At 59.3% G+C, this 27,714-nt stretch overlaps 1 protein-coding gene across 2 annotated transcripts; it reads left to right on the plus strand.

The window, feature by feature from the left end:
* Nucleotides 1–1,401: 1,401 nt before the first annotated feature.
* On the plus strand, nt 1,402–25,443 carry CPZ (carboxypeptidase Z). 2 transcript variants are annotated; one of them, XM_012655026.1, is made up of 12 exons: nt 1,402–1,491; nt 7,025–7,057; nt 8,601–8,975; nt 9,026–9,028; nt 11,331–11,540; nt 14,253–14,449; nt 14,869–15,030; nt 15,408–15,566; nt 18,526–18,661; nt 20,759–20,898; nt 24,242–24,341; nt 24,994–25,443. In XM_012655026.1, the coding sequence occupies exons 1-12, from the start codon at nt 1,407–1,409 to the stop codon at nt 25,359–25,361; spliced, it is 1,968 nt and encodes a 655-aa protein (XP_012510480.1). In that variant the 5' UTR covers nt 1,402–1,406; the 3' UTR covers nt 25,362–25,443. The 2 variants fall into 2 exon arrangements, with proteins under 2 accessions (XP_012510480.1, XP_012510481.1); XM_012655027.1 differs by lacking the exon at nt 7,025–7,057 and having other exon boundaries at nt 1,407–1,491.
* The last annotated feature ends 2,271 nt before the right edge of the window (nt 25,444–27,714 follow it).

Here is a 27,714-nt window from a genome sequence, read left to right on the forward strand (position 1 = left end):
GGATGGGAAGATGGTGACAGGGTTTCACCCCGGGGATCTCAGAGGCACCAGGGCCTGCATCCTGGCACCTCACATCAAGGTCAGCCACGCGGGGAGAGTGTGGACCTCAAATCCTTTCCTCCAGAGGCCGGACTCTCCAAGGACATTAGACACACAGCGGTTGTCTGCTTGTGGCCTGTCTGCATTTGTGACAGTTTATAGTCTGGTGGGGCTAGTTTGACAAATGCTTTTCCAAATAACTGGGTATTGTTTGGCTGATTTGCCAATGTCTCCCCCAAAAGGAGATATTTAAAAGTGTTTGTAAATCATAAGGTGCAATTCAAATTAAAAATTATTCTTAGGAATAATAATAACTATAGGGATATGGTCAGGAAGCAGTTAAAAATGTTAAAACACACAAACAAGCCTAGCCAGTTCAATCCAACTCACTCCGGGTCCCTGCACTGACATCTGCACTCCCAGCCGCTCAGGACAGCGGGTAAAGGAACCTAAAGGTGGTCGGGGCCAATCCCTCCAGCAGGGGACACAGCTGAACTGGACCTGGGGGTCCAGCGGCACTGTCCCGGGGTTCAGGGCATGTGCACAGACGGGCACGCTGGCTGCACTGGCTTGCAGGGCTGTGAGGAGCAGCCAGTGGGCAGATGTCCAGCTCCTTCTCCAGGGAGGGGGAGAGGGGCTCTGGGAACACGGTCAGCTGGAGCCGCGGAGGTGTCTTCTCCTTACTTAGGGGCCGAGGCTCTGGTCTCCCTGTTCCCAGGCCCCTGGGGATCTCTGTCCAGAGGCTCTGTGCTGCAGGGAGGTGGGGGCATGGCGAAAGGGGCCCTCCTACTCCCCCAGGTGCAGAGGAGGAGCGGGAGCCGTTCCAGATCCCTGGGGCCAGCCTCCCCAAGCCACAACCTTGCCTTGATTCCTGTCTAGGGAAGGGGCAGGGAGAAGGGCCTTTAAGCCACAACCTCAGTCCCCTGACATATCCCTGCTGGCTGTGCTGGTGACGTCCTCCAGTGGATGGCCACCAGCTCACAGGTAGGGAGTAGCCCAAGGCTTCCCAGGTACCTAGCAGTGGTCTCCACACAGCCCCTCCCTGTGCACCCACACCCACCGCAAGCCTCAAGGGTCTGGAGGGGGACCCTCATCTGGGGAGGCCCATAGCGGGGAGCCCCCCGCCTCCACTCCAGACCTCCTGTCCTGGGATCAGGGTTTGGGGCAGGAGCAGTGGCCTGCGGCGCTCTGGAGGGGCTGGAGCCGGGGAGGGGCGGCCGCGTTTATCTGCCTCCGCTCAGCTCAGCTTGGGTTTCTGGCGCTGCCCCTGTAACCCGACTCCCGCGCCCCCCCTGCGCTGGGGGCGGGAGCAGACGAGCAGCGCCCGGCCTCAGCCCGAGTGCCACATCACTGCGCCCGCGCCCACCATGCCGGCCCGGGCGCTGCTGCTGCTGCTGCTCGCTGCCCTGGCCGCCGCCGCCCGGGGGTGCGCGCTCGCCCGGGACCCCGCCGGTAAGGCCGCCCATCCGGCCGGGACCTTCCTCCCGCTGGTCAGGCGCCCACGCCAGCGAGAACGCCCCCAAAGCGGGCGCCATGTGACCTGGGACCAGGGGTGGCATCTGGACTGGTACCCCAGGGCTGAGTGCAGCGGGTAGCAGAGGGACGCCGGCCTGGGCCAGGGGCGAGGTCCTTCAGGGTCAGGGCAGAGCAGCAGGGGCACCCCAGGTCCTTCCAGGACTCCTGACCCCTCCCTCCCAGCCAGGGGCTGTGATGTGGACCATGGGGTCCCCGAAAGCGCCCAGGGGGCTGAGAGGGGTGTGGACGCTCCTGGAGGGGTCAGGGCAGGGAGAGAGGGGGTCCCAGGGATGCTGGGGTGGGGATGCCTGTGCATGTGACCTGCCTGAGGGGTCCTGTGGCTGTGGGGTGGGGGCAGGTGGGCAGAGGCACACCCCTACGGCAGCAGCTGGAGGTGCGGAGGTGCATCTGCCAGCTGTTCTCTGGGCTGGTCCTGGGAGCAGCCTTCTGTGCTCCTGAAGGGCGGGGGTCCTCTTGGGCTCAAGGGTCCAGCTGTCGGGTTCAGAACCTCTCGAGTGCTGGGTCTGTGGACACCTGAGACTTGCCTGGACAGGCGGGGTGGATGTGCCGGGAGCACCCTCTTCTCTGGTGCCAGCGTGTATCTTTTCCCTCTTCTCTCTCAGCAGGACTTTCCCGTCCTCCTTGGGCCTCCCCCTGCCTCTGCCCCCTTCCCTCGTTCTGCCCAGGCCAGGCAGGGTGTGTGTGTGGGCAGGTGCGTGCGGGATGCTGCTAGAACATGCACAGTGTCATGGATGGACCCCCGCCACCCCACCGAAACCCCTGAGATCCCTGAACGTGTCTAGAATCATAGGCTTGTCAGAGACTCCAGCCCCCTCCTCCAGGAAGCCTTCCTTGACATGTCTTTTTCCCAGGGAAAAGTGCAGCCCCCTCCTCTGGACGCCGGCATTGCTGGCCGCCCCTTCCTCACCAGGAGGATGGGCAGGGTGATCTCTGTCTCTGGCTGGCACTGAGCTCGCGTGTCATCAGTGTTTCCAGAATAAATCTGTCCTTGCAGACGAGCATGGAAGTCAAGTGCCTCTCCAGAGCCAGGCCGAAGTGGGCAGAGCCAGGCTCCTTATCCAAGGGCTGCCACGCCCCTGTCACTTGTCAGAGTTCAGAACAGGCCTGGGCATTTCTGTCCCCTCTGCCTCATCCCGTCTTCACAGGGGCTGAGGTGACTTTCATGCTGCTAGGGTCTGGGTTCTGGGTTCAAATCCTGTCTTGTCTACTGTGCTGTGTGACCATGGGCAGATGGACTGACCTCTCTGACCTCGTCCAGGTTTCTCATGAGCTAGAGAGGGCCCTGACAAGGAGGAACAGCCTCTTGTCAGTTTAAGAGGAGGGAGGGATTCAGTGCAACCTCCATTCAAGGTTGAAGAAATGCTGCCACCTGGTGGTTGCAAGGCAACAAAGGGCTAAGAAGCAGTTTTCAGACCAGCACCATCCCCAGAAATATCACGCCAGTCACACACGTAATTGTACGTTTTCTAGTAGCCACACTAAAGAGGTAATAAGAAACAGGTGAAATTAATTTTCATAACAAATTTTATTTAATACAATATATCCAAAATATTATTCTTATATTTTGTCATTAATACAGAAATTACTAATGAAACATTTTACATTGTTGTTTTAGTACTAAATCTGGAATGTGGCGTTTTGCACTGATCCACACGTCGGTGTGGACTTGCTGCATTTCGAGCACTCAGTCGCCACATGTGGCCGGTGTGGGCTGAGACCCTTCTAGATGTGCAGTCTTCCACCCTCTGTGTTCCAGCAGAGGAGAGATCGCGTCTGGGGCTGTCTCAATGTGTCCTGTGGGTGGGGGTGCGTGGCTGCACTGAAGATGGACAGGCCATCCGTGGTGGCCGTGGCTTCCGCACTCTGTGACTGAAAGAGCAGGTGGGGGCTGGGATGGGCAGAGAGTGGGCTTTGGGTCGACTGGTCTGTCCCTTTTGTGGGTGAAAGTCAGAGGCCCAGAGAGGCCAAGCCAGCTGGGTAAGGCCCAACCTCATTCCAGAACTGGCTGTGTGGTCTCGGGGCGGTTGCACAACCACTCTGGCCCTGTCTCCATCCCATCCCGACTGTTGTGGCCAGAGCAGCACACGTGGGGCTCCTTGTCACGGGTTGAGCTGTGTCCCTGAGAGAAGCTATGTTGAAGCCGTAACCCCTGGTGCCTGAGAATGTGACCTTACTTGGAAATAGGGCCTGTGCAGAGGAAATCTGTTGACGATGAGGTCTTAGTGGGTTAGGGGGGCCCTAGGTCCAATGACTAGTAGCCTTAGAAGAGGGAGATCAGGACGTGGGCGGATAGACAGGGAAGAAGGACATGTGACTGCAGAGGCAGAGACGAGGGGCGCGGCCACAAGCCAAGGAACGACTGGGGCTGCCTGAGCTGGAAGAGGCAGGAAGGAGTCTCCCTAGAGCTCTCAGGGGAGCACAGCCCCGAGACACCTGGATTGGAGAGCTCTGGCCTCCGACTGCGAGGGAGTGAATTTCTGTTGCCTTAACCCACCCACTTGTGGTCCTTTGTGACCACGTTAGTTTGCAGCCCTGGCAAACTGATCCATCCCCTCTCTTCCTTACGCATGTGGCCATTCCGGAAGCAGGGATGACCCAGTTGGCAGTGCTGGCCCCTTGCCACCTCGATCAACCCCCGATCCAGCAGCCCGGCCTGGTGGGAGGGTCACAGAGCAGCCCTCCTGCTCGCTGCACACCCCCACTGCACACCAGGCGCTGCTCTCCCATTACCTTGTTGGATCCTTCAGCTGCCCTGGGGGGGAAGCATGACTATTATCCCCAGTTCACAGATGAGGAAACTGAGGCACGAGATGTTCAATCTCTGAACCCCAGTTTCCTCAACCGTAAGTAAATTAGGGAGACTTGAAGCCACAGGAGCCAGGAGGTATCTGCTTGTCCAGCCCCTGCCTGGTGGTCCAGATGCTCATGGACCAGGGCACCCAGTGGCCTTGGAGGAGCTGGCACAGGGAGGGAAACCTCACCACGCGCTTCCCTGAGGCCAGCAGAGGCCCAGGGTCAGGTTAGAGTTAGTCCTTCTGCCCATTGACATCTGCCAAGAATCTGAACGAGTCCCCAGGTTTCCCCACACTCAGCTCCGTGCCAGGCACACAGCTGTCACGCCATCAGAGCCCTGGGACGCGTGGACAGGGAGGTAGTGAGGGGCACTCGGTTAAGGTTGTCCACGTGGTGAGCCCCGGCCGCAGAGCTGACTCAGGGTAAGGCAGTGAATCCTGGGACCCTCACAAGCTCTGCAAACGGCCAGCTTTGGATGCAGAGGCTCCCCCAGGGTGTTGTCTCTAGCTGCACAGACGGGCAGAGAACGGTGCAGGATCCTGGGCCAGTTTCTTCCTTTCCTTTTTTCCCTAAAGTCTTGGTTCAAGATGCCATGGCTCCTTCATTCCACAGAGTGGTGGGAGCACACGTCTGGGAACACTCAGGACTGTGATGGCCTGTGAGTCCCACGGGGTGTCCGTGAGGGTGCCCCGCGAGTCCCATGCCCGCAGGTCCAAGAGCGAGTGGTCATGCTGTGTGGGGGACTCAAGCCGCCTGTTGCTGACTCGCGCCCCACCTGTGCTGTGGGCGTCTGCGGGCACGGGTGGGGGTGCACTCAGCCTCTGTCGGGTCAGGGCTGCTGTCCCATTGCCCAGACACTCCAGGAAAATGACACTCTTGCCCATTGCTTTCCCCAAGTGACACTGGCCAGTTAGAACAACAAGGACTCCTTCTGCTTGTTGTCCCGGGTTGTCGTAAAACAGGAACAGCAATGATACGCGTGTTGTTTATGGAACATCTGCCCATGCCAGATCCCGTGCTGGGCACTGGGCGCGGCCGTCCCATAGAAGCTTCACAATATCCCCACAGAGGGATCATAATGAGCCCCATGTACGGTGGGGGGATGAGGCACAAAAGAGCCCCTCGTCCAGGTCTCCTTGCTGTGAAGGGTGGGGTTGGAGCCCAGAACTTCCCAGGTCTGGTGCTGGGCGTCCTCCCTGCCCCCGCTGCCCGCGAGGCACACGGTCAGTGTTCTCCAACCACGTGGTTTGGACAGGGAGGGACGGTGGGTCCCAGGGCGGCAGGCATCTTCCCAGGCCATCTGCACACTCCCTGTTGCACACCCTAAATGAGTTTGCGTGGCTCTTTTGTCATCACTTACGAGGGTGGAAACTGGTGTTGCTATATGAGCTCCTGGTGGTGGGAAGGGACCCTGAACGTCACCATCACATGAGAGCTTTGCCTGCTGGTCGGCGTGGGGACGAGGTCTGTGGTTGCCCGGTCCACAGTGGGGAAGCCAAGCCCTGGGAGTGTCTTGGAAGAGGGAGCACCCGGCTAGGTCCATACTCCCACGTCGTCTCCGTGTGGGGAGCTGCTGTCGGTTGCTTATCTGCACATGCTCAGACAAGATCTCACAACCCCCAAATTTTAAGGTTGACTCCTAAAAGCAGCCCACCCTTCCCAGCACCAAGGCTCAGTCCTGGGTTTTGGGTGGGGTTCCAGGAGCAGAACCTTTTCCTCTGTCTCCAGCCTCTTGCCCACCTGCTCCTGGCTGACGCCCTCCCCACCTCCTGCAGTTCCCCACCTGCCGCTTGGATTCCGCTGTTCCTGGCCGGCCTCTCCAGGCCCCTTCCAGGGCCAGCTGAGCTGACGCTGGCACCGAGTTCCCCGCTGTGAGTCCACCCTTCCCACAGAGCACTTGGCACCTGCTTCTACAGGAAACTCAGCAGTGGGTGTTGGTTTAGGTTGGTTTTATTTGGCCTCCACAGGGTCTTGCTGTTGGGTCCAGGTGTCTGGCCTTTGGGGAGGGTCCTTAAAACCCCACAATTGCAAGGATAGTTTTGTGTGTTGATCCTTTTTTTTCTTGGAAGAGGATCCCCAACTCAATAAATGGTGAGCCTCCCTCTCGCAGCGTGTTCTCAAGGGCAGGGAGCCTGCACTTGGCTGATTCTTGGCGGAGTTTCGAATAACGTGGGCTCAGAGTCAGGGGTGTGGTGGAGCCAGTATGGGCTCCTGGGCGCTGACTGCTAAATATTCCGGAATCCTATGAGAATTAGTTGTTAAACTGCTGGAGGCTTGAAACGGGCCGTGATGGGAGTGTTAATATTTACACCATGGTAACTGGCCGACACCATGAGGTGGGGCTTTGTAACCGGGAGAGGGTTTGCCAGCACCCTTTGTCAGCCCAGCTTGAGCCAGATGGAGGCCCTGAGCCACACTGCCTTCGGCCTGTCTTTCTTCAGCAAGTCACATGGCCTGCCTGAGACTCAGTGCTCTCCCCCGAGAATCGGGGTGACAGCCGTGCCTACCCCAGAGGCTGCTGTGAAAACTAAACGAGTGACCCTGGCGGAGGTGGCCCAGGCTGGGACCCCGAGAGCACTCAGCCGACAACGGGCGCAGTTATGGGATGAGTGAGCAGCAGTGGCCGTGTCCCTAACGCTGCTGTGTCTCTTTCCAGGTGAATGCCAAAGGCCCGCAGCTGCACAGAGCGGTACAGTACCTGGACCTCCCCCGGTTTTGTTTTGTAGCCGTGCTCCGGCCCCTCCAGATATCAAAACATTTTAGAGAGCTGAACCCGTGTTTCCAAGTGGGTAATGAATAACACAGCCCATTAATCAAACCCAAACCCCTCCTTACACAGCTAGAAATTAGACACAATGAACTGGCCAGCCCTTCCCTCGGGTGCACCGCGGCCCGTCCTGCTCTGCCCGCCTGGACCCCAGAGGTGTCTCCCAGATCCCAGGCCCCACCGACGGGGCAGCCCTGGATGGTAGCCCAGGCTGCTTGGCCTGTCTGCGTGCGTTTCTGCACCGGCAGCTCTGTGCTGGGCACCCATGAATCCGGGCCTTGGGCAGGTCCCCTTCCCCCTCTGCACCCCAATTTCCTCCTTTGTGGAATGAGGAAGAGGAGGGGTGTACTGACCTCCTGGGGTGATTTTGAGAATTATATGGGATCCCGTGTATTTGAAGTGCTCAGGACGAAGCCAGTTCTCTAAAAGAAGCAAACATTCCTTCAAGTCACCTCCGGCCAGATTGGGGCATCTGGCATATTCTAGTGGAGGGATTAGACTTTTTAAAAAATCAGGAAAAATTTTTCCCAGCACAAAAGCCAATGGCATATAGCAAATGTACTGAACGGAGGAATGCTGAGCAGAAACAGACCTGTCCTTGCTAAACTTTGACGTGGAAAGCGGCAAAATGTCACGACCGGTACCATGTGATGCCGCTCCACAAAGTCCAGCTGGGGACAGGGGGAGAAGGCGCCAGGGGCGAGAGTGCAGAGCAGCGGCCTCAGGGACAGCATCTTGCAGCACAGGGGTCTAGAGGGCCCTGCGTGGCAGGTAGGAGCCCGTCCACACGGGGCTGGACTCCACTCATGGGCTGGAAAAACAGCCACAATGATCGAGCATGATGGAGCGTGAAACTGCCCAGCGAGAGTGAAGACCCCGCCTCCCTCCTGGGCTTAACATGTCCTTGCAAGATGCAGAACAGACAGGCTGGGCCAAACGCAGCTGTCTGTATCCCGCCTTCTCGCCAAAGGTCCTGAGCCCCAGCTCACCAACTAGGGGTTGGCTTTCTCCCCAGCGACACAAGTCGGTCCAGGCAGTATGCATCTTTGGGGACCTCTTTGCCCTGTGGCTGTGTCTTCAGGGCGGTTTGCACCTGTCTCTGCCTAATGCAGTCTGCTGGCCTCTCTCATGGGCCTTTACTTGGGGGAACCCTCCACGTGACTTCTGTCTGCTTTCCTGTCCCCACTTTGCACCCTGAGGCTCCGAGTGACCTGCCCCGGCTTGCTCCCTAGTGGGGAGTTGAGCCCAGTCAGTCTCAGGACCCTTCTCTGGTTGTCCCGCAGGCCCCAGCTTCCTCCAGAGCGACCCTTGTCCTGGCCCTCCCCTGCCAGATGGCAGGTGGCCCTGTCCCTGCAGGCCCCACCCGTGGGTGGGGTCTCAGTGGGCAGAGCAGGCCCCTGGTAAGTATCTGACGCGGGATGTGGGCCATCACGGGAGGGAGTGACATTCCAATCTGCCTCCCCAGCCTCCTGCGTGGGCCTGCAGCTCAGGACCTGCAGCGATGCCGCCTACAACCACACCACCTTCCCCACCCCGCTGGAGCACCGGTCGCGTGAGGCGGTGGAGGCCAGCTCCGAGTACATTCTGCTCAGTGTCCTGCACCACCTCTTGGAGGGCCAGTGCAACCCCGACCTGCGGCTGCTGGGCTGCGCTGTGCTGGCCCCCCGGTGCGAGGGCGGCCGGGCGCTCAGGCCCTGCCGGCACGTCTGTGAGAGCCTGCGTGAGGCCTGCCAGCCTGCCTTTGATGCCATCGACATGGCCTGGCCCTACTTCCTCGACTGCCACCGCTACTTCGCACACGAGGAGGAAGTCTGCTACGACCCGCTGGAGAAGCTTCGGGGTAAGGGGAGGCCTTGGGGAAGGCCAGCAGTGGAGCAGTCAGGTGTCCAGGTGGTCAGTGAGGCCAGAGCCACATGAAGGGAGCAGCTGACGCTTTCGCAGGGGCTGCAATGGCGCAGGTGCTGGCCCTGTGGCCCCAGCACGATGCCAGGCAGGGGTCAGGTAAGGTCAGTGCAGAGGGAGCGTCGTCCCACCGCCCGGGCCGTGCCTCACCCAGGCTCCAAGGAGGAGGCCTGAGCAGAGATGCCCCTGGTCAGGGGCAGATGTGGCCTGAGGGGATGGAGGTTCTCAGGGGGCAGATGTGGGGTGTGAGGGGATGGAGGTGCTCCGGGAGCACACGTGGGCATGAGCAGGGCTGGCCTGTGGCGGGTCCCTGTGCATCCCCTCCAGAGCACTGCAGTGCCCGCCGTGCACCTAGTCTGGGCTGGCAGAGCCTCATAATTGCCTGTGTCTGAACCTCGCAGGTCACATGGGGAATTTGGGCCTGGAGTGGACTCCTCAGAGTGGAGTGTGTGTGGCCCTTGGGCCATGGGATGTGGGGAGACGGGCTCTGGTGTCTGGTGTGGACAGACCAGTGGGGGTGGAGCAGCAGCCTGGCAGCAGTGGGCCACTCGTGTCCACCATGCGGAGAGGTTGCGGAGAGATCACAGAGGGCCTGGTGCTGGGTGGCCTACAGGGGCCTTCCTGTGTCTTTTCACCCCTGAGTCTGTCGTCCACCCCTCCGGCACGAAGCAGGGGGCCCACAGTAGACCCAGTGTGGCCTGCAGCAGCACTGGCAGCAGAATGTCCTGCGTAGGGGGAAGGTGCCACCGCACTGTCCGAGACAGTGGCCACTGGGTGCTTGGCACGTGGCCACCGTGACTGAGGCCCTGACATGTTCCTTTTACTTCATTTAGATGACTTTAAACTTAAATTTGCACAGCCTCACGTGCCAGTGTGTGCCATGCCACGGTGTCCAGTCCCAATCAGGTTCACAGGGCTGGCGCCGGACACTACGCAGGTGCTGTCTCATCTCAGCTCACGACAGGCGGGTGTTAGTTCTTCACCTCACGTCTCGGAGGAGGAAGCAGAGGCCCCGGGAGTGACCAGGCCAGTCACTGATGGATGGACTGCTTTGTCCATCAAACGGCTGCTGAGCACCTACTGTATACATGGCTCTGTGCTGGGACACTGAGGATGGCGGTGGAGGGGACAGGCCCGCCTCTGGGGCGGAGTCTGGGCTGGGCCATGTGGGGATGCAGGGCTGACCCTGGTGCTCCTGGTCTGAGAGGGGCCGTCCACCCCGGGCGTCTGCGCGGTTGCAGCGGAGCCATCTGCCTGCGAAGGGCCCTCAGCCCCCGCAGAGGCGCCGCAGGGTGGCGGAGGTGGCTGTGGGAGGCAGGGATGGGGGAAGGAAGCCAGGCGGCTCCTAGTGCCAAGCCCACTGCCCTGGGAAAGCCCGAGGAGGTTACTGAGAGAGATTATTTCAGGCGTCTCCGCCACCAAATTGCCAGTTCCATCTGCTTTGTTTCCCTTGGAGAACCTTTCTGAGCAGAAACAAAACCACAGGCGGGTGAGACACTCGGGGGAAAAGCATTAACTCTTTGTGGTCCCCAGGGCCAGCCTGCAGAGACCTTCGGCTTCTGTGGGCCTGTGGCGCTCTCAGCAGGGTGGGGCTGCGGGACCTGGGGGGTTGGGGGTGTGTGTTTCTGCTCTAGCGAGTGGAACGTGGTGGACAGCAGACATGTCACGAGCCTCTCCCCTCCCCCCGTTCTTCCTGCCGGTGCGGGGGTGCGGTTAGGCTAGGGCAGGCACTGTCTGCTGTGTTGTTAATGCCGTCACTGTCACAGCACCCACAGCACTGTTTACACCACGGTGCCACATAAACACGGTGCCACGTAAACAAAGCAGTACACGGTGATTACGCTCGATGGTCACAGAAAACAAGACACACACAGTCAGCAGCAGCACACCCGTGGGTCAAGGACTCTGCAGATATGTCTTTTCCTTTATATTCAACTGCTGTATTTTAGGAGTTTCCCAACGTGAGTACATATTACTTCTATGCACAGTAACATTAGGAGCTATGCTGAGCTTTATACCTCTCCCTGGTGCTGCTGTTGGCTGAGACATTGTGCTAAATGTTACAAAGACAACTTTAATTAAAAACATGAATGCAGGTGGGCAGAGAGCCACCCAGGGAGACACGTGGGTCCCATCACCACGTCGCTGCCGTGCGGTGGGGGCATGAGGGTGCCAGGTGTGGTCAGGCATCCCCAGGCAGCGGTAGGGGAGGGGTGGGGTGGACGGGGCAGCCATGGATGGGTGGGCTGCAGGCAGCAGACACTGACCCTGGCTCCCTACTCTCCGCTGGCAGGTCTGGAGGCTGAGGAGGCGCTGCCCTCAGGGCTGCCACCAACCTTCATCCGCTTCACCCACCACTCCTACACCCAGATGGTGCGCGTGCTGAAGAGGACGGCCGCCCGCTGCGCCCACGTGGCCAAGACCTACAGCATTGGGCGCAGCTTCGACGGCAAGGAGCTGCTGGTCATCGAGTTCTCGGGCCGTCCAGGCCAGCACGAGCTGAGTGAGCCCTGCACCTGGGGCCCAGGCCCGGCCCCGCTTGGCCTTGGGGTACACAAGTTGGGGGCGTTTGGGGTACTGGTCGAGGCAGAGGTGCTGGTGGTGCGCGGCCACGTCCCACAGGGCATGTGACACCACCGTATGTAGAAAGAATTTCCCCAGAGTATCCATTTTACTTGAAAATCTGGGGGCAACTAGACTAGTAGCAATGGAGACACTGATCTGGCGGGGATTGAACAGACGTAAAACTAACCAGAAATGTAGAGCAGAAGGTGGTGCAGGATGTGGCTTGCAGGGAGGCTGGAGGGGCCGGGCATGGTCCGGGTGTCACGGAGAAGCAGAATGAGCGCCTTACAAACCTGTGGGAGCACCAGGCCCTCGTGTGCGTGGAGGGCACGTGGGACCCTGCGCTGTGCACTTTCACTGCTTTACAGCCTTGTCCTAGAAGCTGGACGACAGGCAGCTCTGTGCAGCCCGCGGTCCTGGGCACTTGACCTGCTCTTCCAAAGTGCTCTGGAACGTGATACCACAGAGCGATATGAGTAAAGTGATTTTTCCACTTAAAAACCTGAGTGCCTTCCCATCCACACAGGCTTAGAGATCCTGCTTTGAGATGAGAGGGGGCAGCGTGGAAAATGTTAAATGCTGCTGCTCCTTTGGAGCTACCTTCTTGCAGAGCCAATTAGGAATCGCCTTTTACTGCAGCTCTAGTTTGCTGCCTACTCTAAGTTGCAGTGGGCCACTTGAGCAGGTGGTGTCTGAGATTCTAGGGTGTGCTAGCAAAGACCCAGCCCCTCCTGTGTGGGGAGATGGGGATGGCCATGCAGGTCCCCTGCCCTGGGCACCGACAGCATTCAGCACACAGGGCAAGTGGAAGGCCTCTGGGAGTCCTGCCTCGGCCCAGATCCCCAGCCTACCTGTCCACATGAGCGCACTAGTCAAACAGGATCGATCTAGAAAAAGAGTCTCCATTCGACCCTTGGTCCTTATGAGTTACTGAAAAATGCACTTCCTCTTGGCTAATCAGCTTGGGTCCCTTTTCTGCGATGGCCACCTCAGCCAGTTTCATCCTATTGGCTTGGGCAGCATGGACACCATGAACCCAAAGGCCCATCTCCTACTGGGGCCAGAGGTTGTCTGGTTGTACCTTGGCCCTCAAGGCCCACTCTGCTTCCCGCTCCAGCTGTGGTGTGCTCTGGTTGGAAGGCAGGAGCTCTCCCTGTGGCATTGGAATTTAAGGATGAGGGGTGACCACTGTGCAGAGGGGCCAGGGAGGTGACTGTTATGGAAAGCCACATTCCACATCTTGTATGTAGAATTCAAATAACATGCATTCTGACCCCTGGAGGTCTCTGTTGTATACAGCTAGGGAGGGAGATGCCATTTTCTAGGTGAGCAATGTGAGGCTCAGAGAGGAGGAGTGACTTTCCCATGGTCACTAGCTAGTACGGCTAAGAGTCCATCCACTCTTCTTCCTGCAGTATATTCATTCATCCCTTCATACGTCCATTCCTGCATCCATCCACCCATTTATTCACTCAGCCATTATTCATCCATGCATCCATCAACCAATCTGTCCATTGATCCATGTATCCATCCATCTATCCATCCATCCATCCCTCCATCCATTCATCTATTCATCCATCATCCACCCATCCATCCATTCATCCATGCATCCACACATCTATCCATTCATCCATCCATCTACCCATCGTCCATCTATTCATCATCCATCCATCCATCCACCCACTCACTATCCATCCATCCATCCACTCATCCATCCACCCACTCACCCATCTGCCATCCACCCATCCATCCATCCACCCATCCATCCACCCATCCATCATCCATCCCTCCATCTACCCATCCATCCATCTATTCATCCATCCATCATCCATTGATCCCTCCATCCATTCATCTATTCATCCATCCAGCATCCACCCATCCACCCATCCATCCACTCATCCATCCACCCACTCACCATTCTGCCATCCACCCATCCATCATCCACCCATCCATCATCTATTTGTCACCCATCCATTCATCCATCCATCCCTCCATCCATTCATCTATTCATCCATCCATCCATCCACCCACCCATCCACTCATCTATCCATCCACTCACCATTCTGCCATCCACCCATCCATCATCCACTCATCCATCATCTATTTGTCATCCATCCATTCATCTATTCATCCATCCATCCATCCATCCACCCACTCCATCCACCACCCACCATCCATCCATCCACCCATCCATCCACCCACTCACCCATCCGCCATCCACCCATCCATCATCTATTCATCCATCCATCCACCCATTCATCATCCATCCATCCTTACCATCCCTCCATTCAACCTCATCCAGCCATTTGAAGACCATCTTCTTTCCCAGCTAAGCACCAATGTGCACCTTGACTTGTTACATGAACATGAAGAGTGGCTATCAATGAAATTCACATGGATCAATGATTAACCTATATTATTATTAATACCTTTGATGTGTCATGCTAATAATTATGGCTAAACATAAAAATTGAGCTCAACAAAAGTGATGAACTTGATGAGACCTCATTATACACAGAGATTCTTGAGTTAAAACAAGTAGGGACTGGTCCCAGCACATTTGGGCAGCCTGGCTGGGGGTAGGGGGTTGAGCCTCTGGGGACCCCAGGACTTTAGAGTCAAGGCTCTGAGTCCCTGTATTTCCCCCTAGTGGAGCCTGAGGTGAAGCTCATTGGCAACATCCACGGCAACGAAGTGGCAGGGCGCGAGATGCTCATTTACCTGGCCCAGTACCTGTGCTCTGAGTACCTGCTGGGCAACACCCGCATTCAGCGCCTGGTCAACACCACCCGCATCCACCTGCTGCCCTCCATGAACCCCGATGGCTATGAGGTGGCGGCTGCCGAAGTGAGCACCCCGATATCTGGGTCTTGTGGGCCTGATGCCTCCTCATCTGTTCATTTACTGGCAGTTTTTACAAGTAGTGCTATGGGCTGGTCGTTTTAAGTCGGGGGGATTCAGCAAGGTTCTGCTTCGGCGGGGCGGGGAGGGGACGGGAGGCGCTGATGATTCCAGGTGTATTACAAATGTGATGCCTATGATAGAGAAAACTTGTGATGAAAAGGGCATGATAGTGCCAGCTGTGAGGGGCCGGGAGGTGGGAAAGGAGGCTGGGGCTGCCGGCCAGACATGCTGGCGCCCATCACATACAGCCAGATAGAGCCCGACGTCCAGGCTCCGACCCTTAGCCCAGCCCCAGGCCTCCATCTGCAAGGACTCAGGCTGGGACTTGCTGACCCTCTGTTTGGGACTGGCCTGTGTTCTAGGGTGCCAGCTACAATGGGTGGACAAGCGGGAGGCAGAATGCACAGAACCTGGACCTGAACCGCAACTTCCCGGACCTGACGTCGGAGTACTACCGGCTGGCTGAGACCCGCGGCGTGCGCAGTGACCACATCCCCATCCCGCAGCACTACTGGTGGGGTAAGGTAGGAGCCGCCGCTGCCCACCCTGTCTCCCCAAGCATCGTCCCAGGTCATTCTGGGACCCTCAGGTCCTGCCTTTCCCTCTGAGCCTCAGTCGCCTGTCTGTGAAACGGGGACAGCTCCTCACAGGGTTGTCGTTGGGATTCAGGGAATAACGTTGAAAACACGAGTCCCTGGCAGGTGCTCAGGGACGGGTGAGCCCTGCTGAAGTCACCTTGTCCTGGCCAGACGGTGCTTCCTTGCGGAGACCTTTAACAGTATCCACACACTCTTTCAGGGGGGTGCTGAGCCCCGAGCACAGAGGGCGGGGGAAGCCCGTGGAGTGGCGGAGTAGGCAGCAGGCATGCCAGTCCTGAGGGCGCCTCCTCTGTCTGGTGCAGGTGGCCCCTGAGACCAAGGCAATAATGAAGTGGATGCGGACCATACCCTTTGTGCTCTCGGCCAGCCTCCATGGGGGCGACCTTGTGGTGTCCTACCCCTTTGACTTCTCCAAGCACCCCCAGGAGGAGAAGATGTTTTCTCCCACGCCTGACGAGAAGGTGAGAGGCTGTGGGTGTGTGTGGCCCACGGAGCGGGTCCCCTGAAGCCAAAGAAGTCACCGGGCCCCTAGGAGCCTCCATGCTCAGGGTGGGTCAGAACCTCCCGCTCTGGGCCGAGCTCCCAGTGAAGCCCCCTCCTGAAGCCTTGGGCCTGGGGAGCAGCCCCTCTCTTCTCTGAGCTTCCAGATGCCTGCTGTACCCACCCTTCGTGGGCGTCCCCACCCGGGAGCTCCGGGGACCATGGTGCAGTGCACACTCTGCCTCCAAGAGCCGCCCCACCTGGCAGGTCTGGGAGTTCCCATGGGGAGGTGCGGCCCGCACCACCGGCAGGGGGCAGTGCTGCAGCGTGCATGGCATGTCCCTCCCTCCCTGGAGGAGGCTTGTCAGGTGCAGGGCTCCTCGGAAGCCAGAGGATGCCTGCTGGTCCCTTTTCCAGGCCTCAGTTTCTCTCGCTGTCCATAGACCGGCAGGCAGTGCAGCCCGTGGTGGTGCAGAATCCTACCCCACTCTCCCCAGAACCACTCACTGCCCACACCCCAACCCTGACTGTCCCTCCACGGGCCATACAGGATAGAAGCTCATGCAGCCTGGTCCTCTGGGAAGGGCCTGGGGGTTGGCGCTTCTCATTTTGTGGAGGTGAGGGAGGGGTGCAATCTGAGGTGCACAATCCACAGCCAAGGGTGCTGGTGCTCACCTCTGGGAGCTGCCCCTGGCAACCCCGCCCCAGCCCGGGCCTTCCCTCCCTCCCACCCCTCCACCTGGACTGGACTAGAGTCACTCCCCAGGCCTCCTGGTGGATCAGACAGGGGTTAGGGTTAGGGTTAGGGTTAGGCCGGGCCTGCCCTCTGCTTCTGCAGCAGTTTCCATGCAGGATTTAGGGGACGGGCCAGGTGGGCAAAGTGCCAGGCCTCGCCTCCCCACTAGTAGCATTCACATCGCTCATTCTCTCTGAGGCCCCTGGCCAAGTGGCACAGCCGGTCATCAACCCTGTCATCAACCCTGCGTCACCCAGCCCCTTCCCTGTCCTGGAGCTGCCACTATGAATGTGGACGAGACTGGTTCCTGCTCTGGGGTCCTTAGTCTGTGGTGGGAGATGGAGCCAGAAATTGTCAAGGACAAGATGGCCAGGGCCACAGGAGGGCTGCCCTGGAGGCTGGGTTTGCGTGGCTGCCGGAGCGTGTGCGCGCGTGTGTGCACGTGCATGCGTGTGTGCATGTGCTGGGTGAACCCCAGCCCTACCTAGCCTGGGCTTGAGAGGGCTTTCCTGAGGTGGTGGCTTCCCAAACGGAGCCCACAAAGGAGGTGGAGACTTCTGGTGCAGGGACCCAGGGGAGCCAGGTAGGGTAGCGGCTGGCTGTGCAGTGGGGAGACCAGGTGAGCGCCCTGCCTGACCCTGGGCCCGAGGGGGCTGTGACAGCAACACCGGGTCACTGGCCCATTTGCCCTGCATCGCATTCAGTCATTTCCCCACTCATTCATTCACTCGCTCAGTCATTCACTGACTCCTGCAACCAGCGCATACCAAGGGTGCGCGGGTGTCGGGTTGTGCTCAGAGCTCGGTGAGTGCCGCGGGCTGGCTGCCTCCACTCCCAGCCTGGCCTCCGCCCACCGGTGCAGTCGGAGAGCAGAGCGGGGCAATGCCTGGGCAAGGTAGGTGCGCAGGAGCCCCGTCATGGGGCTCAGCGTCTCTCAGCGCAGAGACAGAGGCTGCAAGATGTCTCTAGGGGGAAGTTCACCTCAACGAGTCCCACCAGAGTCAGAAAAAGTCATCCTGCTCCCAGCAGCCATCAGTCACCAATCGATAACCCTGCAGCCCTGCCGCCAGTTGCAGTCTCTGTGGAAACCAAAGCCCCAGGAGAGGCAGGGGGTGAGGGGAGTGTGAGGAGGGGGCTGGCTGGGGTGGCCCAAGGTACCCCTTTCCCGAAGGTCCAGGACACCCCAGGGATGACAGCCAGTCCTCTGGGCAGCGTTTGAGGCCCTCCAGGCCAGCCACGCTGCCTCTCTCACCTCTGCATCTGCCCTTTCACCAAAATCCTGTTCTGAGCTTGGCTCCAGGGACTTCCTGCCCGCCACACTCTCCAGCCCTGCTCACGCCCACCCCCACCCAGGGCATTAACATAGCTGCAGTTTGCCAAGGGCTCCCCAAGGCAGGAACCTGGCAGACTGGGTTTCTCTGTGGTCCTCACCTGTGTTCCTGGCCTGCTCAGTCCCAGGCAGCTGTGCCCACCTGGTTCAGTTTACAGGGGGGCATCTGTGTGCCCCTCGAGCTTTCGAGCCAGCCTCCTGGAGCATCCTCATCCTCCAGACATCCTCGCGCTGTGCACCAGGGTTTGGGGACTGACGGTTGGCTGCCTTCCATGCCTTTCCCTTAGGGAACTGATCAGTGACAGGAGGGAGGCCCAGAGTGAGGATGGAGAGGAGGGACGGTGGGGCAGGGAGGCCTTGGCAGAGCAGGGTGACGGCTGGGTCAGAAGCAGACCTCAGGAGAGTCTACCCAGCTTTGGGGATGGACCAGGAGGGGCCCTGGCAGCTGATGGTGCTGGTTAGCCCCAGCGGGAGGGGAATGAAGAAATGATCATTCATAGACAAGGTTTGCTTGGGCCACGAACTCCACGAAAACGTGGCCCACCCCTGCCCCTCCCTCCGATAATCCCCCCACCCCCTGCAGGAGTTTTAGGAACTGCAAAGCTGACCTCCACACACCCTGCCCACACCAGTGTGCATCCTCTGAGAGAAAGCACACCCTCCCGGGCCAGGTGTGCACCCCTGCACCTACCTGAGCTCTGGCAGTGCCAGACTGCCTGTGGCCACCCCCGGCCTTTGCACGGTCCGTGCTCGCTGCTCAGACACCGTCCCTTCTCCTCCTCCCCTCATTGTGCTGCCCCCACCCTAGCGCTCCTGCAGGATCCCCCTCTGGTCTTGGCCTTGCAGGGAACCTCTTTCTCGGTTGCCTTTCCAGATGTTCAAGCTGCTGTCCAGAGCCTACGCCGATGTCCACCCCATGATGATGGACAAGTCGGAGCACAGGTGTGGGGGCAACTTCCTGAAGAGGGGCAGCATCATCAACGGGGCGGACTGGTACAGCTTCACGGGAGGTGCGGCCCTGCGGGGCAGGGGCGGGGCCAGCCCTGTGGGTGGGGCAGCTTGGAGTGGGTCCATGGTGGGGAAGGCCGTCCATGGGGTGGGGTGGGACAGGGCCATGGGCAGGGCGGAGGGTGAAGGTGGGACCAGGGGCAGGGTGGAGGTGAGGCTGGGCTGCTGGTGGGGCTGAGTGGGGTCTAGGCTGGGGTGGGGCTGTAGGGTAGTGCTGTGGCCATGGGGGGTGGGGAGGGGAGGGCCACGGGCTGGGCTATGGCCATGGGCAGGGGTGGGGCCACCTCACAGGGCACCCTATTCATAGGAACTAGCTCTGGAATGTTGGAGACCCCCAAAGGCCTCACGGTGGGCAGAGGCGGCTTGAGTCTACCTGCAGCCTCGGGGGAAAGTGCGCCTGTTGCGGAAGAGCCCACTTTTCCCAGTCGCCTTCTCTGCAGTGTTATCACCACTGGCATTTCACAATTCCACCTGTGACCCATCCTTTTGTGCCTTTTAGGGGCTAAATAGGTTGCGATGAAATACTGGAGCCCCAGTTAAAGTGGAATTTCAGAGAGACAATGAAGAATTTTTTTAGCGCAGTATGTCCCAATGATGGGATATACTTATAAGAATATGCATGGGGTATACTTACACTAAACTGTTATATTTGTCTGAAGCTCAACTTTAACTGGGCGTCTGCATTTTTATTTGCTGAAGCTACCCTGGGTGAAGGCATCACAGCAGTAAGGTGTGGTCGGCACGCTGGCGTGTTCCCTGAGGGCCACAGCTGAGCTGCACCACACGGCCTGCCGTCCCCCACCCCATACTGCACAGACCATCTGTGTCGTCCTGCAGATGAGGACACTGGGCTCAGACAAGGGAAGGACTTGCTCTAGGTCCACAGCCATAGGTGGCAGAGCTGGGACTCACATTCCAACCCTATCTCCCTGCGCAGGCAGAGAAGGTGGCCATCTTCCTGTGCTCTGAAGCCACGTCCACGGCCTGCTCTGCACACATTCCTCCTGTGACTGGCACATGTAGTCTTTTCCCTTGGACAGGGCAGCTTCTCCCCCTCCCAGAGCCCAGGCACAGCGATCCAAGGGCACGTCTGTCCCTTGGACTTGGAGGGGAGGGCACAAGGCAGAAAGGGGCTGTCAGAGGCCCGGGTAGGGGCAGGCAGCCTGACTGAGAAATGACCACTGTGTTGGGGCTGAGGTCGCCCAGAAACATGGTCCTCCGTGGCCCCATTACTGGCATCTGCAAAGGACCCCCATGGGCTAAGCTGGGAGAGGCAAGGCTCCCCTCCTGCAGCGGGCACGGGCCCAGGGAAAGTATGGGGCCGGTGGTCAGGCCCAGGGCCAGCTGGAGGGACTGTGGCTGCACTGGGAGACCGGGACAGTGACAGTCAACAGTGACCATGGGCACTGGGGCTCCCTGCGGCCCTGACACAGGCTGCCCTGTCAGTGCCACGCGCCCCGGGCCTACCCCAGAGATGTTCATGGCTTCTGCTGGACAAGAGACTGCAGCAGCAAATGGAGCAGCGGCAGGAGCTGGTGGGGCCTCAGTCGGCCGAACATGCCATGCCATCTTTCTCTGTCCCCTCCCTGGCTGGTTGCCCAGCCTGGTCAAGCCCTGAGTCCTGAAAGATGTTAATAGTAAGACCACCCTCCCTGGCTGTTGTCAGGACAGCATCTGGGTAAATGGACATTGTCATCATTGTGAGACCAGACTCCTGGGGACCTCAGGCCAGTAGCTCCATTCCAAGGGAGCTGCCCGCCACTTGCTGCCGGTTTCTCCACTAGAAGTCGGTTTGTTCTCTACCTGGAGACAGCAGAGTGTGTGGCTAAGCCTGTGGTGTGGTTTGCCCCCACACCGCCTGGGTGCAAAGTCCAGCTCTGCCCTGCCCACTGTGTGACCCTGGGTAAGGCCCCTAAATGCCTGAGCCTCCATCTGCTTACCTGTAAGGTGGGATGACAACAGCCACCTCGTGTTCAGCCCCTCCACACGGAGGAGGTGGCCGCTGTTGGTGAATGCCTGCACGCACTTGCCCGTCCACACTGCCCACGGGCACGCGGGCTGGCAGCACCCCTGACGGCGTGGCTGCCCCTGTGCCGCAGGCATGTCCGACTTCAACTACCTGCACACGAACTGCTTTGAGATCACAGTGGAGCTGGGCTGTGTGAAGTTCCCCGCCGAGGAGGCCCTGTACACGATCTGGCAGCACAACAAGGAGCCGCTCCTGAATTTCATGGAGATGGTGAGTCCCTGGGCGGCCTCGCTGCTCTGGGGGCCTGGGGCGGGACAGACTGAGCCGCCAGGTGACCCCTCGGCCTCTGCATTTGGGCTGTGCGTGGTGGGCCTCGCTGCCCTGCGTGAACACGCATTGAACCTTCACGTGTTTGCGGGCTAACTGCCCATGCACGACACAAACCAGCAGCGTGCTGGGGAGCCCAGGGCCCTACGTCAGAGTCCCCATGAGCAAGGGTCTCATGGCCTAAAAGGGGCATTATTAAACAAGGGAGTGCAGTGACTGGGGCTGCCCAGGGGAGCCACCCAACCCAGCCTCGGAGGCCGTGGGGGCTTCGTCTTAAAGAAGGGTGGGGGAAACCAGGCAGCCGGGCAGGAGGACTGGAGCGGGGGCAGCGCGTGCCAGGACTCCACGGGGCCTTAGCACTCCTGGGGCTGCAGGGGGAGTGGGCCGTGGGACGGGGTGGGCACTGCTCTCAGGGAGGCTCTCGGGTGAGGGCTGTGGCCGCCGGGAGCTGTGTACTCCAGGCAGGGCTTTGGGGCACGTCTGTCCCTTGGACTTGGAGGGGAGGGCACAGGCAGAAAGGGGCTGTCAGAGGCCCGGGGAGGGGCAGACAGTCTGACTGAGGGGTGACCACTGTCTTGGGGCTGAGGTCACCCAGAAATAGGTGGGTAGACAGTGAGTGGGGACAGCTGAGAGTATGTCTAAAATATCCCTCCCTGAACTTGGGAGCCAAGGTCCCCCCAGAACTCAGTGTCAGTGCAGGCACTGCCTTCCCCCAGCAGGGCCCACAGAGGGTGCTTGGACCTGGGAGGCACTCGGGAGGTCATTAGAAGAGAACCTGGGTTTTGAAGAAGCTTCTGCTATTTTTTTCCAAGCATTTCCAAGAATCATGCCAGTTGCATATTGGCACAGACATCCTAGTTAGAAACAGTGTGAAGTAGGCCCTCAGAGAGAAATAGGATTGCCCCAAAGCAGCAGGAGGGCGTGGAAGGGCACAGCACTCTATAGTTGGCACCCACCCATATATGGCATCTACTTCTGACACCGGTCCTGGGTGCAGACAGGACTGCCCCATTTTAGACAGGTTCAGGGGAAGGACAGTGCTGGGCTCACATTAGAGGTGCACAGTGGCTGTGATACTGCCAGCAGAGGAGACAGAGGGTCAGAGAGTGACATGGCCTGTCCAGCGTCACCCAGCGATTGCCCAGAGCTTGAGCCCAGATCTGCCCGTCCCCAGACCCCAGTTCTGTCTGCGAGCCCCTTCCTTTCTAGAAAGATCAGGAGCCTTCCTCCAGGTAAGAACCAGGCAGAGCCTTCCTGGGGCAGCAGCAGCTGTAGCCATAGGAAGAAGACACAGTCCCAGGTAATAATTGAACGTTATTAGTGTTGTTTGAGTTTCTTTTTTATGGCCGTGCCAGCGACCTCTCCATACTTGGGGTGAGTCTCATCATTCGATAAGGGCTCCAGGCCAGACCTTGGCACTCGTTTCATTTTACGGCTGTCTGGCGAAAATGAGTTTTAAGGAGCCTTGTGTGGAGCTGGGATTGCTCTGTGGATATTGTACGTGAAGTCTTGGGACACGAAGATTTACTAGCGTGTGCCGCACTGCGAAGGCCGGGCAGCAGGCTTGGCCGGCTCCCGAGACGGACGGCCCCCAGGACAGCCGGGCGCTGCCTTCTGATAAGGATCGAGTCTGTCGTGGCCAATTGAGGCTTTTTTCAAATTATCCTGACCAGCCCTTGGGTGGGTGTCTGCGTCGCTCTGAGTGGGGGCGGGTGCAGCCATCTCTCCCTCCCTGCATGAAGATGACTCTTCACCCCAAGAGCAAGGACAGAACAGAATCTATTGGTGCAGGCTGACGTCAGGTGAGCCCCTGCTCTCAGGTGGGGCAGGGAGGCAGAAGTGACACCACCGTGAGGTCAGGGCTGGGAGAGAGGACGCTCAGGGCAGTGGGGCCCTGGAGGAAGCCCCTGGGGCTGGTCATCAGGGAGGGCCTCCTGGAGGAAGAGGTGTGTGAGCTGTATCCTGAAGGGAAAGGAGTCGGCCAGGTGGGGAAGCTGGCAAAGAGGGAGTTCTCGGTGAAGGGGTTCAGGTGCCAGCCCGTGGGGGCGTCCTCTGTCCCTCCTGTTTCTCCTCATCTCCCCCAACCCAGGGGAATCTTACCGTATGCGCTCCGACCCCCTCCCCCAGACGAGAGTCTGGCAGAGACTGTTTCAGGTACGCAGCTCTGTTAAGCAGTGACCTGTGGCAAGAACATCCAGGCAGTGGTCCTAGGCCCACAAGGGCAGCGGGCGGTGGCCAGTCACATGCCCTCCACCATGTTGGGGGGCCGAGACCGCGTGATGTGATGTGCTGGGCTCTGGCTTCCTGAGTCCAGTGCTGGCATTGGCCAAGGCGGGAGAGACAAGTGCCGACCGCTGTCTGGCGGGGCTGCAGGTGGGGCGTCAGAGGGCGCTGACAAGCCGTGAGGCGCTCCCAGGTCTGGGTCCAGCTCCAGCTCTGCGGCTGGCCAGCCGTGTGTCATCAGTCAAACCAGTTGCCCTCATTTCTTTGTGGGTCACAGTGAGGGGACAGCAGCAGTGGGATCAGAGTTCACACGTTGGCTAAAACCTCAGAGCAGCGCAGGACGCACAGTGGGTCTGGCAGCACGCATGGTGCTGTGGCTTTGCCGACACGTTTCATAGCTGGGGAGACTGAGGCACAAGAAGGAGACGGTTTGTCCCGTGTGCAGTGCGCCACGTCAGGGACCTACAGCCAGGGCCGCTGGGGCAACCCGGTGTCCTGGTCTTACTCGTCGTGACCTTCAGACCCCGGGTTGTTTTCTGTTGGAGGGAGAAGGCCACTTGGCTGGTTCATGGGGGTGTTTTCAGAAGAAATGTGGCCATGATCAGGCAGCTCTGGGAGGTGCTTTCCTTTTGGAAAGTGAATGTCGGCTGCATGTGCAGGGCCAGTTCCCACCGGGCCGGGCGGGCCGTGTCCAGCTCTGGCTACTCTCTCTGTGTGGGGATTCTCGCCTGCTGGTGACACTGAGGCAGGGTCGTCCCACCATGTGCAGGAGGGAAACCGCGCTGGTGTCACCAGGGCCCAGTCTGTCCTTGCCAGCGCTGCCCTCAGGAACCTCAGCGCAGAGCGCAGCAGCGAGCCCTGTGCCGCCGGGAGGGCAGGAGGGAGCTCAGATAAGTCAGAGGGCGGCAGGAAAGGGTCCTCCGCTCGAGGCCGGTGGCCTGGACATGGAGTCAGCCAGACGCTGGGCAGAGCCACAGAGTCCTCCGAAGACCCCCATGGGCTTGGGTTGGCTGGCGGTGCCTGGCACTCAGGCCACCTCAGCAGCCTCTCCTGCTCTCCCCAGGTGCACCGCGGCATCAAGGGAGTGGTGACGGACAAATTTGGCAAGCCGGTCAAAAACGCCCGCATCTCGGTCAAAGGCATCCGTCACGACATCACCACAGGTGAGCTCCTTACTAGCCCTCACCCAGGGCCTGTGCTTGCCAAGGGGACGCCACTCGGTGGCCCGGTGCCCAACAGGATGGTGTCACTCATCCCAGGTCGGCCTAGTCGGCCATGGGTGGGAGCCTGGGGTCTGCGTCTGCCACGAGCCATGTCCCCTGCAGTTGGCCCGTGGATGAGTTTGCTGGGGTCATGGCTGCTGATTGACAGTCAGGCGTGTTCTGTATTCCCAGGGAGATGCCTCCTTCTCAGAGATGGCTGGGGAGAGCCACCCCACTCAGGAGCCTGTTTGCTTACACCCCACTGTGTGTCCAGCCCTGTGTGGGCTCCAGCTGCCCTTGGGGACTCCACAGCACACTGTGTTGTGTGATTGGCAGAAACACGGCCTAGAGGAGAGAGGGACTTGGGTATCGGGGGTGGTGATGGTCACTGAAGGCTTCAGAGAAGACAGGCTGCCTAAGCAGGGCTTTGAGGGATGAATAGGAGTCTGACAGAGAAAAGAGGTGAGAAGGACATTCCAGGCCCATGCAGAGGCAAGTACACGTTTGGGGTCTGCCTGCCCTCCGTGCTCCCCTCCCCCAGTCGCTCCCACCCATCGTTCGAGGCTGGGTCTGCAGCCCTGGTGCGAGTCATCTTTATTCCATTTGTCCATAGCTCCGGATGGTGACTACTGGAGGCTGCTGCCCGCAGGGTCCCACATTGTCATTGCCCAAGCTCCTGGCTACTCCAAGGTCATCAAGAAAGTCACCATCCCCGCCCGGATGAAGAGGGCTGGCCGCGTGGACTTCATTCTGCAGCCTCTGGGGATGGGACCCAAGAAGTTCTTTCCCGGGCTGAGGAGGACTGGGCCCGGGACCCACGCCCCGCCGGGAGGTGCCAGCCCTCGGGGGGCTCCCACAGAGCCTGACCTCGACCCCCTGGGGGCGCGCAGGCCGCCCTCAGCCAGCGGGAGCAAGCCCTGGTGGTGGTCCTACTTCTCCTCGCTCAGCCCGCACAGGCCGCGCTGGCTGCTCAGGTACTAGCCCACCGGCGCTCCTCCCTGGGCGCGGAGGCCCAGGCCACCCTGCGTCCTGACCTTATCTGCCACAGACACCCCACAAAGCCATTGCAGTTTTATTAAAGTGTTTTTATTCACCTTCTACTGTGAGGAAGGCTCTGTGTGAGGTGCCTGCCAGGACAGGAAGGAACCCAACCTGTTACTTGGAGACAGCCTTGGCCTGGTCCACAGGTCGGCGCTGGGCAGGTGTCCTGGTGCCCCAGACAGCCAGGTGCGCGGCTGGGACTCCAGCCCACCTGTGCTGGGCCCAGTGGACCAACTGGCCTTTCCCAGACCCCCAGGCCTCGAACTCACTTTACAGATGGGGAAACCAAGGCTGGGGGCAGTGGCACAAGGCCACCACAGGCTGAGCTCTGGGTCTTGCAGCACAGCTGTCTGTCCGGGACTGCAGGGGGGTGCCTAGAAGGGAAGAGGATGGCAGCTGATGACCCCAAGGCACGCTCCAGGCCTGGAGGGCAGGAGAGCTGTCCAGAACTTGGGGTCCGAGGGGTCACATTCAGAGGCTCACAGGCTTCCAAGGGCCCTGACTCCAGGGGGATGGGTCTTTCTTGCCCCTCATCCTTTTGATGCCATGAGCTTGGGTCCAGGGACCCTCCCCACAGGGACCCCTCCTGGTCTGCCTCTCTTACCCTCACGAGGGTCTGTTGGTCCTGGGATCTGCCAGGCAGAGCTGTGTATCCTATCAGAGAATGCGGGCAAGGAAGGTGTGTCGGTCAGCTAGGGCTGCACAACACGGCGCCCCAGACTGGGCCCTTAGACGACAGAGACTTATCGTTTCACAGTCTGGAGGCAGAAGTGGAGATCCAGGTGGGGCAGGGTCCCTCTGAGGCCTCACTTCCTGGCTGCAGACAGCGTCTCCTCCCTGACCCTTCATATCATCTTCCCTCTCTGTGCCCTTGTGCCAAATTTCCTCTTCTTATATTGGGTTGTGGCCCACCCAAATGGCCTCGTTTCAATTTGATCACCTCTTTGAAGACCCTATGGGGGTTCGGACTTCAGCATATGAGTTTTGGGGGAACACAGCTCAGCCCCTAACAGACATCGTCTGCAATGCAGGGGGCTCCTTGCGGGCTCCCGGGCTTGCCTTTGGTCCCTTGATTTCCAGGCCTGGGCAAGGTTGCCCCACACGGAAACAGGGGGTCTGCTGTGAGGGGCCTTGGCCTCAGCAGAATGACAGCACAGTCCCCACCAGGGCCACCGGCGTCACCCATCGTCGCTGGCAGCCTGGGCCCCGACACGGGAGGCCTTGGGCTCACAGCCGAGGCCCAGAGGAGCAGTGAGGCTGGGTGGCGATGCTCGTGGGGAAGGCTCAGCGAGGGCTCAGTGCCCCGCAGCTGCGCTCGGGGCCATGGCTCGCAGCGTGCCAGGTGAGGCGCGTGTGTACCTGCCTCATTTTCCTCTAAAAACCTGTCTTCCTTTATGTCCCTGAATACGCCATAGTTCACTCGTGTGCCTGTTGCGATGCCCACGCCTCATAAACACCTTTCCTTTTAGAGCTCCTCTCTCGGTGTCGCCCAGGTTCCCATCAGCGCGGGAAGTGGCTCTTGGAAGACACGCCCGGGCACCAGGGACACTTGCTGCTCCCGGGGTGTTCACCAGGGACAGAGCTAGAAATGGGTTTCTTTTTAAAGGGAAAATCCAGAGCGTTCGTATTGACACTTCCAATTCCAAGTCAGAATCACCTCTTTCTCCTGTGTGGAGAATGCTGGTTTCACCCGTGGCTATCCTGGAATTGGAACGCTGTGTGATCACGGCTTGCCGCGTGCACGGCGCACACGTGACAGTCTCAGGACAACGCCAGCAGTCCCACTCACAGCAGGATTGCTGAAAGCAGCTCCGGGTCTTGTTTTTTGAAAGTCCTTTTGTTCTGGGATAGAAGCCAGCAGGGATATAAGGTCAAAGGATTCACCTTTTCTGATGCCAGCCGCTGAGAAGACCCCCGTGCGGAGGGCAGGGAAGAGCCACACCCCTGTAGAGGCAGCCTAGCCGGGATGTGCAGACCCAACAAACACCCAGAGCTGAGGCTCCGGGGGACCCGATGGGCATCACTTAACACACAGCAAAAAGACAAACAGATACATTCAAGAGCAATGAGACAAATTTCTGGAACTTAAATTCATGATTTGTAAACCGAAACCCATCTATGAGCTGAAATGGGAGAGACTCGTGTCCCTGAGTTCTGGATTAGGGTTGGGGAAGACAAGTGGGAGAATAACTTGACTCGCAGGGCGAAGATGCTGTTTGGAGGAGATCGTGAGGGAAAAGAGATTTTGAGAACAAGTGGAGCAGCCCCACGTGCAAATAACAGGGACAGAAGG

This window comes from Propithecus coquereli, unplaced genomic scaffold (assembly GCF_000956105.1).
Source record: "Propithecus coquereli isolate 6110/MARCELLA unplaced genomic scaffold, Pcoq_1.0 Scaffold459, whole genome shotgun sequence".
Taxonomy (NCBI): Eukaryota; Metazoa; Chordata; class Mammalia; order Primates; family Indriidae; genus Propithecus; species Propithecus coquereli.